The 18,775-nt window shown below is 45.8% G+C and overlaps 1 protein-coding gene across 1 annotated transcript in view; it reads left to right on the top strand.

Annotated features, from left to right (window-relative positions):
* The window catches only part of MPP1 (membrane palmitoylated protein 1), a 72,741-nt gene that overhangs the window by 27,029 nt on the left and 26,937 nt on the right, over window positions 1–18,775 (top strand). Inside the window, exons 2-5 of the mRNA XM_036740558.1 lie at window positions 9,014–9,163; window positions 9,711–9,789; window positions 11,233–11,318; window positions 11,774–11,842. Coding sequence (XP_036596453.1) covers window positions 9,014–9,163; window positions 9,711–9,789; window positions 11,233–11,318; window positions 11,774–11,842 — 384 coding nt within the window. The remainder of the gene's footprint in view (window positions 1–9,013; window positions 9,164–9,710; window positions 9,790–11,232; window positions 11,319–11,773; window positions 11,843–18,775) is intronic.

Below are 18,775 nucleotides of genomic sequence, written 5' to 3'. Positions count from 1 at the left end.
CTGGATGAGAAAGCTCCCTCTACTAATTCAGGTTGCTCCCTTCTCTGCAGTCTCATAGCTAGTGACTTATGTAGCTGAAGTATAATACATTTTATTCTAGACTCTCACTTTGCATTCGCATGTGTCCATGTGTCTTGATATTTTACGTGTGTTTCCTATAGGCAACATTTTGCTGGTTTTTGAAAGTTTTATTTTACAAAATGAGATGGAATAATAATTATTGAAAATCAAGGGAAATCTGCTCATAGTCCCAAATTGCTTGTTAAGTAAAACTTTAATGCATTTCCTTTTTATAGGTGAGTTCATGTATATTCAAAATTATAATCATATATGTATGTATTCAGCATACTATATATTACACATTATAATTAGCTTTTATTTTCCGCGTACCACATTCTGCTTGTTAACTGTTTTATAATCCCCTGTTTTAATCCCACTGGTATCATTCCCAAACTAGACTTTGTACATACTCTCTCTCCTCCCATCCTAAGCATGGGTCCCTAGTTTTGCTGGATAAGCATTGTAAAGCCTTCCCTATATCTCTGTCAACTTCAGTTAGGCTGGGGGATGAAGGATTGCCTCGGCCTTTGTATTTTAGAAGTTCAAGGCACAAAAACTTTCCTTTCTCCTTCCAGAGTTACCTCTCTTCCATCCCCATCCAAAGTCCTCTGCTTCCTTTTGATCTTCTGCGGGGTTTTGCATTCAATTCTTAGCCACTGTTTTCCTTGGTCTTCAAAGAGACAACACATTTTTTGTTTCCCTCTGTGTTCATGCACCATTTTAAAAACTTTACCTTGTTGAGGTTATTTGGGCAGTTTTTATGTCAAAGGGCTCTGCTAAGTTTGGCCTCATTCTAAGAGAATTAAAACACTGCCACCACCATCAATATCTTTTTTTTTGAGAAGCAGAGCTGCACCGTGGAGATAGAGGTAACCTTGGCACCCAGGTCCTACCTACCTGGAGAGAAAAGGTCTTCTGGTCAGTCACCAAAATGATAACATCACAGGTCTCGTTCCAATCCCTATATTTTCCTTATGAAAAGAGATGGCCTATATTTCTGAGCAAGCCATTTTAGGCTACAGGCCAGTTTCCCTCACTTTTCCATATGCGTCACACTACCTTTTTTCTGTTTTTGTTGTGGACAAAGAATCTTGTGCTGTTCCAATTACAAAGTTACAAACTATTTGTTTTTATGCTTTGTTGATTTTTTTTGTTTATACTACAGCTGTTTCTCATATTATGTCCCTCAATAAAAACCTCTCTTATAACCAAGAAAAAAAAAGTTATAACCAAGTAGCACAATGACCAAGGAATGCAACGTTCTGCATCTGTAGGCCCTCACCTCTGTGAGGAAGGAAATGTTATTAGTTTTCTGGAATCAAAACTGATAATTAAAAAAAATCTGATCTCATTTACATTACTGTAGTATATAGATGTATATGTGTATGTACATATATACACATATATACATATACATATATATATATATATACACATATATATATACACATACACACACATATATACATATATATATATATACACTCCTGGTTCTTACTGTTTTATTCTGCCCTGTTTCTGTAAATCTTCCTGTATGGGACAGGATTTTTAAATAATAGGAGAGACACCTTTAAGAGAAACAAAGTAAATTTATTCTACAAACCTTGCAAGATTTGGGCACACCTCCATAATGGAGGAGGCGAGGTAAAAGGGAAACTGCCTTAATTTATACTCTTAATGAAAAAGATTCCCACCCACCTCTATACCTTCTCACCATTGGCTGGGAGGTGGGCTTACAGTCTAGGCACAAAAACTACACAAAAGACCAAGGTTGATCCGGTCCATTCAGGTTTTTCCCTATCAGAATTCAACTGCCTGTGTGGTGTCTGAAAGTCTAGGAGAAGAAATGGGGTGGGGGGGAGGAGAGACCTTCCTGGAGCAGAGAACAAATAGCTCACAGGAAGTTCATTATCTTCTAACATCTGAGAGACAGAGGGAAGGGGTGCCCACAGTTCTAGGCCTGGACCTTCCAAAATCACAAAACCAGATCCCCAAACCTCTCCTACTCCATTAGACATACCCTGTGAAGTCTTCACAATTATCCATCCCATTCGTTCCCAAGTTTCTCTAAATTTTTAATGTTGGTTCTTACTGCATAATAGCATTTCGTTACATTTCCAGACCAAAATTGAATTGTGGCTTTGTAGATGTGATTTGCATCTTTGTGTCCATAATTCTTAGTTTGGTTAAAGACTGCATATCTGCCTAAGCTGGATTTGAGTATCTTTTCTGTTGGTGTCCTGAGCATTTTGCCAATCTTTACTTTGCCCTCTGCATTTGGTTCTTATGATTTCCTGAAATAGAACACCCACATTTTTTTTTTCACATTTTTATGTTTGAAGAGATTGGTAACTCTTAGCCTCTCTTTCTGATACCTTTCTTTTCATCGTATTACTTTTATTTGCAGTATTCTTATATGTTCTGGTACTAGCTTAATACCCAATCAGAAAAGGAGATAAGGCTGATCTGGCATGACCTGGCCTTGACAAAAGAATCCTGATGGCCCTTTGTAATCACTACTTCCTTCTTGAGATGTTCACTAACCCTAATGATCTACTTTAACATTTTCTGGAAATAGAAGTCAAACTCTCCGGCTGGTAGATTGCAGACTGTTTTCTTCCCTCTTTTGAAAATTAGGACAAGATTTGCTTCTCCAGACCTGGGGAACCTTTCCCTTTCTCCATAATCTCTCCAGAATCATTGGCAGTGGTGCAACTGTCCCACCTTTCAGTTCTATCAGGACCTGAGGACAGTATTCATTTGGATTCAGGGACTTGGATTCATCAAGGGTATCCCGTCTCTCTTGTTATCTCCTGATCTTGGATATCAACTCCCTGTTAACCTTTCCCCCCCCTCCCCAGCTTTCTAGTGCAAAGGTCATTCTTCTTGACAGAGAAAACAAATGCAAAACAAATTCCTTGAAACAAATATACAGAGTCAAGCAAAATAAATTCCCTCAATGGCTGTATGCAAAAATATCTATGGCTTATTCTCCCCTGCAAATATATCATCCCTCTGTCCTGGATAGGATGTTGTATTGCTGGGCCTCTGGTATCAAGGTTGGTCATGTTTTTACATTGGTGGTAGTGTATAAATTGTTCTCCTGGGTCTCCTTATTTCACTTATAATTGTCCTTAGAATGATTAATTTGTGTGATATCAATGTTATGGTATACATTGTTCAACTGGCTCTACTTACCTTGCTCTACATCGTTTCATACAAATCTTTCGGTGAGTTTTTGAAAACATCTATTCACTCATTTCTTACAGCAAAATCATACTTTATCACCTTCGTATATCACAGGTTGTTCAGCCATTCTTCACTTGATGGCATCCAGTTTTCTGGCACCACATGTAGAGTATATGTACAGTATAAGACCTTCATTATCTGTTCTCTTTTGGTTTTTTTTTTATTCTGATTCTGACACCTGCTTGAGGAAGATACCTTGTAATTATGTCAGCATTTTTACTGATAAGTTAAAGGCCATAAATATATGCAGCTCTTATTTTGTCTTAACTGAATAAGTGAACTCTCTAGGGTTTAATTTTCTTTTGAAGCAAGCACATGTCCATGAAGCAAATTTCCTTTTCTATGCAGCCTAAGTAGATATTCAGGTCTAGCAGGGTTCAACTATCAAGGTCACCAAAGTACCCATGGAGACCTGTTCCTTTTTGTTGTCAATGCTGCTCTCTCCTTAGCATACATTCAAGCTTCTCAAGGTCAGAACTTTTTATTGTGTGAATCTCTGCTTAATGGCTAGAACGGCACATTAAAGCCAGAGGACATACAACTATGAATTGAGGATGACAATGATTAATTCAGCTCTATAATATCCCATCTTCCATTAAAAGAGAAGGGATATGGAAGATAATGTTTCATCTGCAGCCATGAAAGGGGAAGAAAAAGATGGGAAAAAACAGCATGCAGGGTATCTTGGAATTACTGACTGAAATGGGAAGAAGGAAGGGACAGGGGCAAGGGATACTCAACTCATGTTCTAAGAGTTGGGAGCCTAGCAGTGGCATTGCTGGATCAAAGGGCACACATGTTTAGTAACATTTTCTGATTAATTCAAAATTGTTTTCCAAAATGGTTATACCCATTCACAGCTCCACCAACAGTGCATCAATGTGTCTTTTTCCCCACAGTCCCTGTACCATTTTTATTTTCATTTTTCTCATGCTTGTGATTCTGATGGGACTGAGATGGAATCTCAGGATTGTTCTACTTTGCATTTCTCTAATTACTAGTGATTTTTTTATATGGTTCTAGATAGCTTGGTTTTTTTTATCTTGAGAACTGCCTGGTTATATATTTATCAGTTGGAAAATGGCTCTTATTCTTATAAATTTGAATCATTTCCCTTTTTGTCTTGGAAGTGAGACCTTTATCAATCTTTGCAAAGATTTTTTCCCTTAGTTATTTGTTTTCCTTTTATTGGATTTGTGCATAATTTTTTGTGTGTAATCAAAATGATCCATTATATCTTCTGTGATCTTCTCTATCCTTTGTTTTGTCCTTAACTATTTTTGTCTCTATAGATCTGATGAGTAATTTTTTCCATGTTTCTCTAATTTGTTTATGATGCGACCTTTTATATTAGGTCATGTATCCATTTGGACTTTATCTTGTTAGAATGTGTGAGGTGTTAATCTAAATCTAACTTCCATCCTGCTGTCCAGTTTGTTAGCAATTTTCGTCAAATGGTGAGACCTCATCCCAGGAGTTGGGGTCTTTGGATTTATTGAATACTAGAGTATCGGTTTTATTTCAATGTAATTGAGTAAGCATTGGAGTTAGGAGGACCTGTATTGAACTCTAGGGTGTGAGCCTTCCAAACTTGTGACCCTAGCCAAGTCACTTAACCTGCCTGGGCCTGAGTGTCTTCATTTGTCAAATGAAGGATGACCTAGTCTCTGACCTCTGTGGTTCTATCTTGAGACTTAGGATTTCATGATCCTCTACTATGGATACAACACTGAGCACACAGGACCTCCCCATGGAGATGGCCTTCAGGCACTTGGAGATGTGGGACTGGAATTTGGGGAAGCATTAATAAAAAGTAAGATTTATATAGCATTTGCTATGTGCCAGGTGATTTACAAGTATTATTTCATTTGATCCTCACCACAATCCTAGGTGCTGTTATGATCCCCATTTTACAGATGAGGAAACTGAGGCAGATAGCAGTCAGGTGACTTGCCCAAGGTCACAAACTCAGGTCTTCTTCACTCCAGCCTGACACTGCTCCAGTTAGCTGCATTAAGGCTGAATAGATAGAATGGAAGCTCCTTGAGGGCAGGGACCTGGATATCTCTGTATCCTCGTCACCCAGCCTCTTGCATAGCAGACCCTTAAGAAATACTTGTTGAATTGATACAACAACAGCAATATTGTAAAGACGACTGTGAAAGACAGGAATGCTGATCAATGCAATGACCCACCACGATTCCAAAGAGAGAGAGAGATCAGGTGGACTCCTGGGCAGATGGAGGCGGATGAACTCAGGGCAGATGGAGGCGTATTTTCTTTTCCTTCTCTTTTTTTTGGACATGGCTAATGTGGGAGACTAGCCATATTTTTAATGGGCTTTGTTTTCCTTGCCTTCTCAATGGGTAGTGGAGGAGGTTGTGGGAGGGAGAGAATTCAAAACTGAGAAGAAAATAGAATTGAATTTTAAGAAAGGCTTGTTGATTGAGTCATCTTTGTAGGGATGTTTATTGAATGGAGGAGAGTGGCTGAGATTGCCAAGGGCGAAAGTATGAAGAGAGAAGAGGGCTCAGGCCAGAAACTTTCAACCTGCTCTGTTTTGGGAATAGGAGGAGAAAGACTGAAGACAAGTAGTGAGACTGGTAGGAGGAAATTTTGAGAGCTAGAAGAGATGGTAGAAGTCATCTAGTTCCTTTCATTTTACAGGTGAAGCAGCTTATCCAGAGTCACAAGAGGTAGGAAGCAGCAAGCCAGTGTTTCTAGGTTTCTAGGTCCTTTTAACTCCCCAAATGGCTTGGGGAGGCCTTTGGCTTGCTGTCACATCTCCTTCCCCAGCTTGCCCTTGTAAATTCCTTGTGAGTCAGAGTTGTTTTCATTTATTATATTTGTTTTCCCCAGCACCTAGCATAGGGCCTGCCACACAGTAGGTACTTGGTAAATGCTAGTGGATTGATTTAAATTTAGCCAAGTTGGTTGCCATGACTCATCCTGTTACCTCCTGGGCACCTGGTCCCAGATGGCTCAGCCTGTTACCTCCTGGGCACCTGGTCCCAGATGGCTCGGCCTGTTACCTCCTGGGCACCTGGTCCCAGATGGTTCGGCCTGTTACCTCCTGGGCACCTGGTCCCAGATGGCTCAGCCTGTTACCTCCTGGGCACCTGGTCCCAGATGGCTCAGCCTGTTACCTCCTGGGCACCTGGTCCCAGATGGTTCAGCCTGTTACCTCCTGGGCACCTGGTCCCAGATGGTTCAGCCTGTTACCTCCTGGACACCTGGTCCCAGATGGTTCAGCCTGTTACCTCCTGGACACCTGGTCCCAGATGGTTCAGCCTGTTAACTCCTGGGCACCTGGTCCCCAGATGGTTCAGCCTGTTACCTCCTGGACACCTGGTCCCAGATGGTTCAGCCTGTTACCTCCTGGACACCTGGTCCCAGATGGCACGGCCTGTTAACTCCTGGGCACCTGGTCCCCAGATGGTTCAGCCTGTTACCTCCTGGGCACCTGGTCCCAGATGGCTCAGCCTGTTACCTCCTGGGCACTTGGTCTGTGGCAGGAGGGAAGGGGGGATGCCAAAGGTGGGTGTCATCATCAAGCTGTACTCCATTTCACCTGATTGTTCTTTCCATTTCCATTGTTATAGTCATTGTGGCTACTGTTTTCTTGGCTCTCCTGGCTTCATTCATGTAGGTCTTTCTAGGCTTCTTGGATTCTCTCCTGTTTGTCATTTTCTGTGGTTGGCTTAGCGATCTCACATTCATATCCAGTGCTCTTCTCCTTATAGCACGCTGCCTTCAGCCAGGAGAGAAGAGTATCCTTGAAGACAAAAGTATAATCAGGAGGACAGTGGGGTTACCCTGCTGCAACAAAGGGCTCACAGAGGCTGGATCTGAGGGAAGGTCAGGTTACAAAGGAACTGAGGAGTAGCTAGTGGGGGGTGGGCAGGGGGAGCCCAAGAACTGGGAGCTGGGAGCTAGGAGCTGGTCAGGACAAAGGGACCAAGCTACAGGTCAGCAGCTGGAGAGGGTGGTGAGATCACAGAATGCTTTTTTAGTTCTATGGGGGCCTAAGGTTTTTGGTAGGTGGGGGAAAAGAGGTGATGATTGATAGTCCAAGTTCTGGTAGGTGGCAGAATGATGGAATTTAGACCTTCAAAGGGGCCTTGGAGAGCTAGTTTGCCATCCAGATTTTACAGGGGAATATGCCGAGTTCTAGAGAAGTTCTCTGATTGCCCGAGCTCGTATCCAGAATAGCGGCTGTGATTTTACTTCCAGTCCCTCGGACTGGAAATGTAACACTCAGAGGAGCTTGGGGTTATCGATTTAGACCTAGGAGGGTCTATCTCATTTTGTAAATGAGGAAACAGGCCCAGATGAGGAAAGAGATTTGTTCAAAGTCACACAGTGAACAGAATCAGGATCTGAACCCCTGTCTTCTGACTCTTCAACAAGAAGCAAATGCATTCAGTGGATGGGGTGGGGAGATGATGACAATGGTCATTGTCTAGTGAAAAGGCCAGGTTCTAGTTAAAGAGCATGAAATCCAAGTGGACCCAGTCAGCAAGATTTTATGACTTCCTGCAACAGTGCACACACGTGTGGAGGGTGGACGAGAGTAGGAGATTGGAGCCAGAACTGGGTAACAGTTGAAAGTCCAGAGGTTGGGGAATAGAAGGCACAAAATACATTGTTAAGAATGCTGACTCCGGAGTCAAGGTTTTGAAGGGAAGAAAGTGAAGTGTGAACATTGGTGATGTGCTGGGATAGCAGGGAAGGTCACAATGAGGCCTGAGCTGGTGGGTTACACAGTGAGAGAGGTGAAAGGCCAAGAGAATGTGGTCAGAGAAGGGACTTTCAAGAGTTCCAGGTTGCTTTCAGGTGATGGTCACATGGTTTCCAAGGTAATGGAGACCATGGGAGGTGAGGAGGTGAGGTAATAAATTATTTGAAGGGTTGTCAATGGGAACACTGAAGTCCATAGGCAGGAGGCATGGGCTGGAGAAGATCAAAAGACTGTCAGGTACTGAACCCAGTTGAGAAAGGAGAACAGTGTGTAGATGACCACAAGGATTTAGATAGCTGTGGTATCAGCAGGTGATGTGAACCTCAGGAGGAGAGGCTGGAAGTGATAGCAGGGACTGTGGAATTCTGCTCCTGGCCCAGTGTAAGGAGGGCCCTGAATGAAGAGGACAATGAAAGTTGACATGGCTTCCCTCTCTGGAAAGTGGAAGACCTGGCCTTTTGGGCTCACAGGCTCCTCTCAGCCACCAAGTTGGGTGGCTCTAGGCCCCCTGCTTAGAAGTACTGTGCTTTCTGGTTTTCCTCATGAATTTGCCCTTGTGTGGTCTGGTCTAGGAGCCCACCCACAGGGAGAACATGGTTTCTTTGGCCCTGGGTGTCCCAAATTCCAAGTACTTCCCTTTGCCTCTGTCTGGACTTAGCTTTTCTAGCAGGAAACGTTTGTAAGACGTTGGTAAAGAAGACATTAGCCTGACCGTACATTCTGGGTCTGGTCTGGCATACATTGGCTTGATTTTTCCCATGGCCTCTTGCTGGCTCATTGGGAGAGGAGCTTTCAAGGGCCTCCTTTGGTTGAGCAGAACTCTCGTACCTGTGGCTCTGGGGCCAGTCAGGTGTCATTCAGGCTGCTGAGCTGACCCTTGGAAGGAGGAGCCTTTGTTGTAGACTTGCTGCCAAGTCCCTTCCTTGATTGCCTTAACTCTAATGGGTACTTTGTGCTTCCCAGGTTGCTTCCTTTCCCTCAAATGCTGTGACCGAGGACATATACACCAATGGGTCTGCTGCACCAGCTAGTCCTGGACCTGGCCAAGGCAGCCACCGTGAGCCACGGAAAGCCCGCTTCATTCAGTTTGAGAAAGTCACTGAGGAGCCCATGGTGAGCTGATTGGCAACCCTCCCCCTCCCTCCCTTCTCCCTTCCCTCTCCCTCTCACGTCTCCCTCCTATCTTCCTCCCTCTCCCCCAGCATAGACCAAATTTAGATGGACTATGGTGGGTGAGAACTCTGAGATGGAACTTAGGGCCTTTCCTCACCCCCAACATATGCTCATGGGCCCCTTCTTGCTTGGAAATGTTCCCCGGGCTGGAAACAGGAAACTTCAGAAAGGTACCTTCCTAATTACTGAATATTTTCCCCCCGAGAAGCTCTATTAAGTCAGGCCTATTGTGGTATAGTAGAGAGAACACTGGCCAAGGAATTTGGAGACTTGGCTCTGAGGCCTGGCTCAGTCAAAGTCTGAGTCTCACTCTCCCCATCTTTAAAATGGGGCCGATAGTTTTACAACAACTCCTAGGTAGCGTGGTAATGGTAATATGTTGGTTTTGGAAAAATGAGCTCCTCCTGTTGTTGGGGACAAGCTTGACACAACAATACAGCACATCTTCCTTAATGTGAAGAGCCTTGTACACTTCCCTTTCTTTCAGGGAATTACTCTGAAGCTGAATGAGAAACAGTCTTGCATGGTGGCCAGAATTCTCCATGGAGGAATGATTCACAGACAAGGTAGCTTTCAGTGCTGACCTATGAGAGCCCTTCTCTGGTGTGGGGGAGGAAATGTGCCCATTGCCTGGTGGGGGATCCTGGGGATTTGTAGCCCCTAGACCTAACCGTGAGAGCTGTCCCAAAGTGACCTTCAGCAGTCTAGTACACCAGTATGTCTTGTACATCCGGTGGCAGTTGGTCAGCAGAAGCTTACTAACTGCCTACTGTGTGCCAGGCACTGTGCTGAGGTAAGTGCTGGGAAGACAGTGAAAAGCCCTCAAGGACCTTACAATCTAATGCAATGTGCCACATGTTGTATAGAACACAAAGATGTCTCCAAGTGATTCTTGACTCAAGCTCACCAGCTGGAAAAGAAGTTTTCCAAACCTGAAATGATTCATAAACAATACAAGGTTGTGACCCACCCTGGCTGATCTGGGTTCAAATGTAGCCCCTGATGTGTAAACGCTGTGTGACTGTGGACAAGTCATTTCCAGAGTTCTCTGGGACTCTCCTTTGTGGGGCAGCCAGTAATTGAGTGCTAAGGTATGACCCAGAGGAGAAACTCTCTGGGATTCTGAGACTGCAGGGAACAGTTGAAGCTTAATGGAGATGAAACTTGAGCTGGGCCCAAGGAGTTGTGGGGGATGTGGGTGGGTAGAGGGAGGAGGAGGGAGCTTGTAGCCTGGGAAGGGAGCTGCACTGAGGCTGGAGGGTGCCTCTTGTGCCTTGGATAGGCTCTGGACTGAGTCCCTGTGTCCCCAGCATGTGATCTGGAGCATAGCCTGGGCTGAGAGGGGGCAGTGCCTTGCCCAGGGGTCACATAGGTGTTTCCAACTGGCAACATGAAGCTGGACTTCTTGACTTCCTGCCTCCAAAGCCCACCCCTGGTCCTTTGCCTCTCTCCTTGATTTCCCCAATTGTGTCTTTGACTTCCCCCCTTTCCTCTCCCCCCACCCCAATTTCCCATCCTTTACCTCCTCATGGAAGATATCCTGAGTATGCATGATACTCACTAAGGCACTAAGAACGCCAGTTACTCTGCAAAGGTGTTTTTCTTTTTTAGAGAAAATCTTGCCTTCCAACTTCATGTCTTTTTTGCTCTTGGCTTTGGCAAGATGCCAGGGTGCTCACAGGATTGAGGGGTGCATGGTTGATCCTTTGGTGTTCCTTAGAGTTTTCCCTATCAGCTCATGCGCCACACAGAAATGGGGTTCAGTTACTACAATTCCAGGAGAGTGGGAGGACATTTGCCTCCATGTGGAAGAAGAGGCCTTGATTGTGCTGTCTATTGGGTGGGGGTAGGGGGTGGAAGAGCTGGAAGTCTTGCTCTTGGGCTGCCCCCGCCTCTGCAGCCCCCCAATTCCAGCCATCTTTGGTGCCCACACAGTATTGTTTCTGGAGTGCATGGGAGTTGTCTCTCTGAAGATCTCCTCTTCTCAGTTCATTTTCTCTCCCTGGCAGGCTCCCTTCACGTGGGAGATGAGATCTTGGAAATTAATGGCATGAGTGTGACCAACCATTCTGTTGATCAGCTGCAGAAGGTGATGGTAGGTATGGGGTGGGGGAGGCGGTTAACACCAAGCAGTCCTAAGCTTACCCTGACTTTGGGGGCCCATTGAGCCAGTGCCTCCTGAAGGTAGATCTTGCTCACCCTTTCTTGGTGTGTATAACATGAGGAGGAAGCACCACCTGGTACTGATTTCATTGAGTGGGATTTGGATGTGAGCTAAATGTACAAGTCAGGAGCGAGCTGCAGGTTTCTTGGGGGAGCACTAAGGTTTGCTGGCCAATGGATTGCAAGACAACAGTCCCCACCAGGAGGCACAGCCAACACCCACAGTACATAGCACAGCAGTTAGCACAAATAGTAGTTGATGTCTTGGGGGGACCATCTCTTTGTTTCTTCCATTACACCTGATGACACTGAGAAACTCAAAACCAAATGGATCTATGTTAATCATTCTTGCATTTGCTTTGTGTTTCCTCTCCCTTTGTCCGATAGAAAGAAACCAAAGGAACTATCTCATTAAAAGTGATTCCCAACCAGCAGAGCCGTCTCCCTGCTCTCCAGGTAGGTAATTGTATTTTCTCTGGAAGCCCTTGTTCACAGAGAATGAAGGCCACACTAGTAGCTTGGCCCCTTGAGCTTTGCTTGTGCTGAGTCTGGGATTCTATTAGACAAGATGGATGCGGAGCTGCTGAGGGGAAGGCCTCTGGCAATCTCTATTCCCTAATGGGAAAGGCTATTATCACAGGCCAGAACGCTGCCCACGGTCTCAGCCCAGAGGAGGCTCTTTGGGGTGTGTAGTTTGCCTGGGAGCCAGAGGACCCTGGACTGTTGAGAACAGTGGCAGCCAGCCCTCCCCTCACTTCAGCTTCAGATGGCAATCTTTAAACACGCTAGACCGTGACTGGAGGCTCATTACCCCTGCCTCTGCCTGAGCAACCTTCTGTGCAGAGCAGTGAGACAATACTACCTTCCCTTCATTTTAAAGCCTTATGTTTATATAGTGCTTGAAGCTTTGTACCTGCTATCTTCTTTGAGTCTCACAAGAGTGGAGTGTGGGCAGAGAGAGGGAGTTGCTTCTTTTGTTGTTTTAAGTCATATCTGACTCTTCGTGACCCCCTCTGGAGTCTTCTTGGGAGTGACACTGGAGTGGTTTGCCATTTCCTTCTCCAGCTCATTTTACAGATGAGGAAACTGAGGCAAACAGGGTTAAATGACTTGCCCAGGGAGTGTCTGAGGCAGGATTTGAACTCAGTTCTTCCTCTGACTCTAGACCCAATGCTCTAGGCCCTGCACCACCTAGCTGCCTGGAGGTGCTTCTATTATTCCCATTTTACAGAGGAGGAAACAGAGTCTCAGAGAGCCAGAGTGATTTGCCCAGGTTTACCCAGCTAGTGGTTTACAGCAGGGCTGTCCAACCTTAGGTTTTTATTGAAACAATAGACAATATATTTTGATTTGCCATTTTAGTGAGAGCTTTGTGGTAGCTCAGCTTCGTTTACTAAAGCATTTATGTAAATTTCTATGCTTGTAGGCCAGCTGCCTAAATCACACTGCGGGCTGCATTTTGGACAGCCCTGGTTTACAGGACTGACAGGATTGTTGTAAGCTAGGAAGGGAAGGAACTAGGGAAGTGGCAGTGGTGGTGTTGGTATCAGGCAGGGCCAGAGGTGGGGAGAGAGTGTGTGACCATTGGGTTTGGCTGGGTTCAAGCACTGGGCTTCTTCCATGGGTCATCCAGGAGTCCTCAGGGAGACTCTGGGAGATCTACTCCTAGTACTCTTACCCTAAACACAGTAACTCCTGGTATTGGATCAATTGATATACATTTAGTAAGCACCTACCATGCTTAGGCACCAGGATTACAAAGACAAAAATGGATTAGTCCCTACTCTCAAGGACTTACACTTGATCCATTCCCTTTGGGAATGATTTATCAATGACTTGCCATCCACTGGAATGGAGGGCAAGAGATGTGGGTTGGGGTTGTCTTCATTGCCTCCCAATCTGTAAAACGAGAGGGTTGGACAGGATATTGTCTATGATCGTAGTAGTGCTAAGTGCCATCTGAACAGCAGCTCATTGTGTTTTCTACAGAAATGTACCTTTATTTCAGGTGGGTAGTCAGACTCAACCAAACCAGCACACCTTTTCCCGCAGACTACCCTTTTCTTGGGTAGATTAAGGCAGTCCCTTTGTCAATTCCCACGATCACCATTGAATAGAATCACAGAAGTGACTTGAGCTAGTTTGTCAGGGCCTCAGACCACCTCAGAGGTCTCACAGCATGGTGGGGAATGAGACTTGGAGTCAAGGAGACCTGGGTTCACATTCTGCTTCTCACACTTAGCTTCACTGCCCTTGGTGAAGCAATTAGGAAATCTTCACCTCAGTTTCCTTATCTGTAAAATGAAGGAGTTAGTCAAGATAGTCTTGAAAGTCCCCACCAGCTTTAAATTTGTGATACTCTGAATTCTGCAGTTCTGTGATTAAGGAACATTTATTAAGTGCCAGGGATTCTCCTAGGCCCTAGACATAGGAAAAACCACAACAATCCTGTCCTCAAGAAGTTTATGTTTTACTCAAAGAAACATGTACACAGAAAAATAAATATAAACGTTTGGGGGATGTTGTAAGATCATGAAGGGAGTCTATAAAGGAGAAGACCCTTCCCTCCTCTCCCCCTTTTGGGGGTTTAATTGAGCATTTCTCAGGACCTCATGGGTTGAGGGTTGGGGGAGAGCACAGTGAAATTACGGGAAGAGAGATGACCTGTAAGGAAAGACAACCAAGACAACCAAGGACGTGAACTCAGACCATAAGCATCATTTCAGGCTAGACATGAGCAAAGCATATGGTGGGACCCTGGATGTTAGCCTGCCTGCTATAATGATGTTGGGTGGGGGTACTGAGGATTCTGGGAGAAGGAGCTAGGCAGAGACTTGGTTGCCAGAGGCCAGGGATGTGGAGGCCGTCCTACCCAAGTCTGTTACTGGGCCTCTTAGCCTTCCCTTCTTTGGCAGACCTACAGATCCAGCTGTTATCCCCACTCCCACCATCCTCTAATCTCTGTATCTCCTCAGTGGTTTGTCTCTGCCTCTGAGGTGTTTCTGTGGACAACACAATCAGATACTATGTCCTTGCCACCATTGGGATTAGAGAGGACCTATTGGCCAAGGCCCTCCTTTTACTGAGGCTTTGAGAGATCCTGCCTAGAGTCACAGGGGCACAAATGGGTGGAGTGAGTGAGGGTTCAAGCCCAGGTTCTCCCTGAGTCCAAATCCAGGCTTTTCTCACCAGGTCCTAAAGACTGAGTCCCTTCTCAGCTTGGTTGAGTTTGGGCCATACTAGTTTGACTGTGTGTACGTATGTGTGTGAATGTGTGTGTGTGTGTGTTTTCCTAACTATGTCTACACAGATCAATTATATGGACCACTTATACCTATTCTTTGGGAGAGAAAAAGAATCCACTCCTGTTCCCCCAGACTCTGTCCTGGACCCTCTTCTCTCTATATTCTCTCTGAGGGGTTGCATCCATACCCTTGGCTGCAGTCATCACCTCTCTCTCTCCAGATGTACCTAATCTGTTTATCTTTCCAGTCCCACGTACCCAGCTGGACACCTCTGCCAAAATATCCTTTTGGCACCACTTTCCTGTGTACAAAACTGACCTCATCTTCCTCATTAAACTTGCCTCTCTCTCAACACCTCCATTTCTGTTGGCAACGCCAACATCTTCCCAGTCACTTAGACTTGGAAGCTCAGCATCATTCGCTCCTGAGTCCACCCCGGTGCTAAATCTTGTCTGTTTTACTTGTATGACCTTTCTTGCCTTTATCCCCTCCTACCTGTCACTTGGCTGCCTGTTTAGTTCAGATCTTCCTGCCCTCTTGGTTTCACTATTGCAACAGCCTCTTCACTGACCTCCAACCTGAGGACCTCTTCATTGTGGGCACTCCCTCCACTGACCATGCTGTCTAGTCTGAGAGTTTTTATAGCCCAAAACTTAATCCTGTGGCAAGCTTTGTGATGAGCCTCTCCAAGCTTATGTGGATTGGTCCTGGGACAAGAGAAAGTCTTTGGGAGTGGAAGATCCTCTCCATGCCATGATGAGGTGCATCCAATCCTCCTTCCTAATGCCCAGATCTGATGGTCACTCTCCCTGACTCAAGGACCCAACTTCTTAGGATGCTATTTAAGGTCTTCATCAGCTGAGCTCTTAACTGCTTATTTCATATGATTGTCTTAAAGGCTGCTCCCCACACCTGGCCTAGCCTCTTTTTCCCTTGGGTGCGCTGAGGCTGGCCATTGCCTTGCAAGTAGTACTCTTTATTTGAGTGCTGCGTCCTCTGGGAAGCCTTTCAAAAGGAAAGGTGTGGGCCCTGAAAGGAAGGGAGCTGGCTTACCTGAACATCCTCAGGAGCTCCCTGCACTCCCCACACTCCCCAAGTAGCAGGCAGCTAGCTGCCTTCTTTTGGCCTGGGCACACTGGCTTAAAAATTGCAGTTCAAAACTGGCCTCAAATACTTAACTATCTGTGTGGCCTTGGCTGAGTCATTTCATCTCTGCCTGTCTCAGTTTCCTCGTCTATAGAATGAGAATGCTAACAGCACCTACCTTGCAGGGTTGTTGTGAGGATCAAATGAAAGGATATTTGTAAAGCGCTTAGCACAATGGCTGGCACTTAGGTAGGTTCTCTAGAAATTCTCCTTCCCTTCCATTCCCTCAGCAGGCTTGTTCATTCTGCAGACCAGAGAACTGAAGGGTAGCTCTAGAAAGGAGTGAGGAAGAACAGAACCCAATCAGTTTAGCCCAGGACTCCTTACCCCAACTTACCAGGCACGAGGGGCCACAGTTTTTATCTGGGCATGTTCTCTTCCATATGAGGACTTTGTTCCTGGTGTTTCTTCCCCATGGTTTCCTGAATTGGGTCAGCCTCTCCTGATCTCTCCTAGAAAGAGCAACTCTCCCCCCACCTCCCAGCCCCCGAAGGACTGTGGGACCTTTGCTTGGCCTCACTGTCTCTCCTTCCAGGCAGTGGGCGGCTGTCCTCTCCCTTTGCTGCCCCTTTCCTGGACTTGGGGTTTTGCTTGCCTACCTGGATTTCTCCTATCCACCTGGTCCTCTGATGTATCCAGTTCATTGCCAGGTTTTTGAACCTGGGATATGTGACCGTTTTCTGTTTTTGGAGGTTGTTTCCAAGACCAGATTTGGGCCTTTGGGTGGTACCAAGTAGTGTCTCCAGTGTGTTAGTCTGGCCCGCCCTCCCTCCTATAAGTTCCCTGATGAGGAAGCTTATGATTCAGGAGTTGGGCCCATATTTCTCACTTTCATAAGCATCTGGAAAGGGAGATCCTGCCAAGTAGAGCTGTAAAAATTGAACTTAGCCCATGGTACCAGTTCCAGTGCAGTGGATAGAGCCTGGCATGGGTGAGGTCTGTGGAAAAAGCCCATAGTGAGTTTTCTAAGCTTTCCATTCAGATCCAAGAAAGGAGTCCAGGAGGCTCCTGTGTTCCTTAAAGCCCTTCTGCCATGCATTACTACAGTTGAAAGGCCCTTATGACTCCTATTCTAGTCCAGATTCTTGTCTTTTTTTGGGGGGGGGGGGATGGGAAGGCAGGGCAATTGGTGTTAAGTGACTTGCCGAAGGTCACAGACCTCATAAGTGTGTCAAGTGTCTGAGGCCGCATTCGAACTCAGGTCCTCCTGACTCCAGGGCCACCTAGCTGACCCCAGATTCTTGTCATCCCTCACTTGGTACCAAGCCTCCTTATTGGCCTCTCTGCCTCCAGTCTTTCCCTCTCTCTAATCTAGGCTCCATAGACTCCCAAAGTGATCTTCCTAAACCACAGATCTGCCCATGTCACTCAGCAGGCCCCAGGAGCTCTCTCTTACCTTTGAGATGAAATGCACATGAGTGCTCTCGGTGAACGTTCATTCTGAGCTCTTTACAATCAAGCTGCAGGCTGCCTTTCCAGGCTTCCTTCAGAGCTCTGGTCCACACCTACCATACTGCCTTCTTGCTGCTTCCTGTATGTCCTATTCCATCTTAACCCTGTGGGCCCATGTACAAGCAGCCACTTCTTAGATCTTCTACCTTCTTGCAATGCTCAACACAAACAGGAATTCCCAGGCAAGGCTTGTTCTGATTTTCCTCCCAATTGCCAATGCTCTGCGCTGAAATCATTGCAGGTAGTTGATCAGCCTTTTGAAGCACCTAACTATATGCCAAGCACTTGCTAAGCACTGGGAATAAAAAGAAAGGTAAAAGATCATCCCTGCTCTCAGGGAACTGACAGTGTAAAGGGGAGACAACATGCAAACAGCCCATACCAACAAGCTGTAGTGTGTGGATGGGATAAATTGTAAATCGTCAACAGAGGGAAGGCACTAGCATTAAAGGGAATCAGGAAGAGTTTCCTGGGGAATGTGGGATTTGAAGCCAGGAGTCAGAAGTGAGGAAGGAGAGCATTCCTGGCAGGGGGCACAGCCAGGGAAAATGCTTCAAGTTGGGAGATGGAGATTTTTGTTCAAGGAGAGCAAGGAGATCAATATTGCTGCAGAATATGGGGTGTTGGGGATGTGTAAGGTGTAAAAAGACTACAAAGGTAGGAGGGACCAGGTTCTGAAATGCTTTGAACACTAGAGAATTTAGCATTTGCTCTTGGAGTTGATAGGGAGCCACTGGAGTTTATTAGTGGGGTGAGGGAAGGGAATGGATCTGGTCAGACAAGCTTTTTAGGAAGATCACTTTGACAGCTGAGTGGAGGATGGGCCTAAGCGAGGGCAGATTCACCCAAGAGTGAGGTGATGAGGACCTGCACCAGGGTGGTGGCCGAGTCTGAGGAGAGATAACAAGAAGGCAAAGTCAACAGATTGGCTCTGGGGAGGAATGAGCATGGGCTGGAGTGAGGGGAGCCTCAGGCACACAGGTTCACTCAGGAGTGAGGTGATGAGGGCCCGCACCAGGGTGGTGGCTGGGTCAGAGGAGAGATAACAGGAAGGCAAAGTCAACAGATTGGATCTGGGGAGGAATGATGGCCTAGGAGGACACCTAAATTGGGAGCCTGGGGGACGGGGAGGATAGCAGCCCCCTGGACAGGCAGGTATGGGGAAAGTCGGTGTGGGGAGGGCTTCAGGGGAAAGTTTGGGACGTGTAGAGTTGGAGATGTTGATGGAACATCACTTGCATCTGTGTACATTCTCTCCAATAATGATAGTATAGTGTTTGCAGATTTGCAACATACATTTCATATGTTGTTTTTGATCTTTACCTGGAAGGTATGTGTTGTTATTATCCCAGTTTTACAAAAGAGAAAAAAACCTAGGGTCCCACAGCTAACAGGTATCTGAGGCAACATTTGAATTTAGGTCTTCCTGACTCCAAGTCCAATACTCTGTACCAAACCAGACTGCCTTGACATCATTGGAGGGTATAGAACCTACTGTGTGCCATGTGCTATGCTAAGAGGTTTATAAATCTTATCTCATTTGATC

The sequence above is a fragment of the Trichosurus vulpecula genome (genome assembly GCF_011100635.1).
Source record: "Trichosurus vulpecula isolate mTriVul1 chromosome X unlocalized genomic scaffold, mTriVul1.pri SUPER_X_unloc_2, whole genome shotgun sequence".
NCBI lineage: Eukaryota > Metazoa > Chordata > Mammalia > Diprotodontia > Phalangeridae > Trichosurus > Trichosurus vulpecula.
Note: the sequence above shows the minus strand (reverse complement) of the source record. Positions and strands in the feature narration are given on the sequence as shown.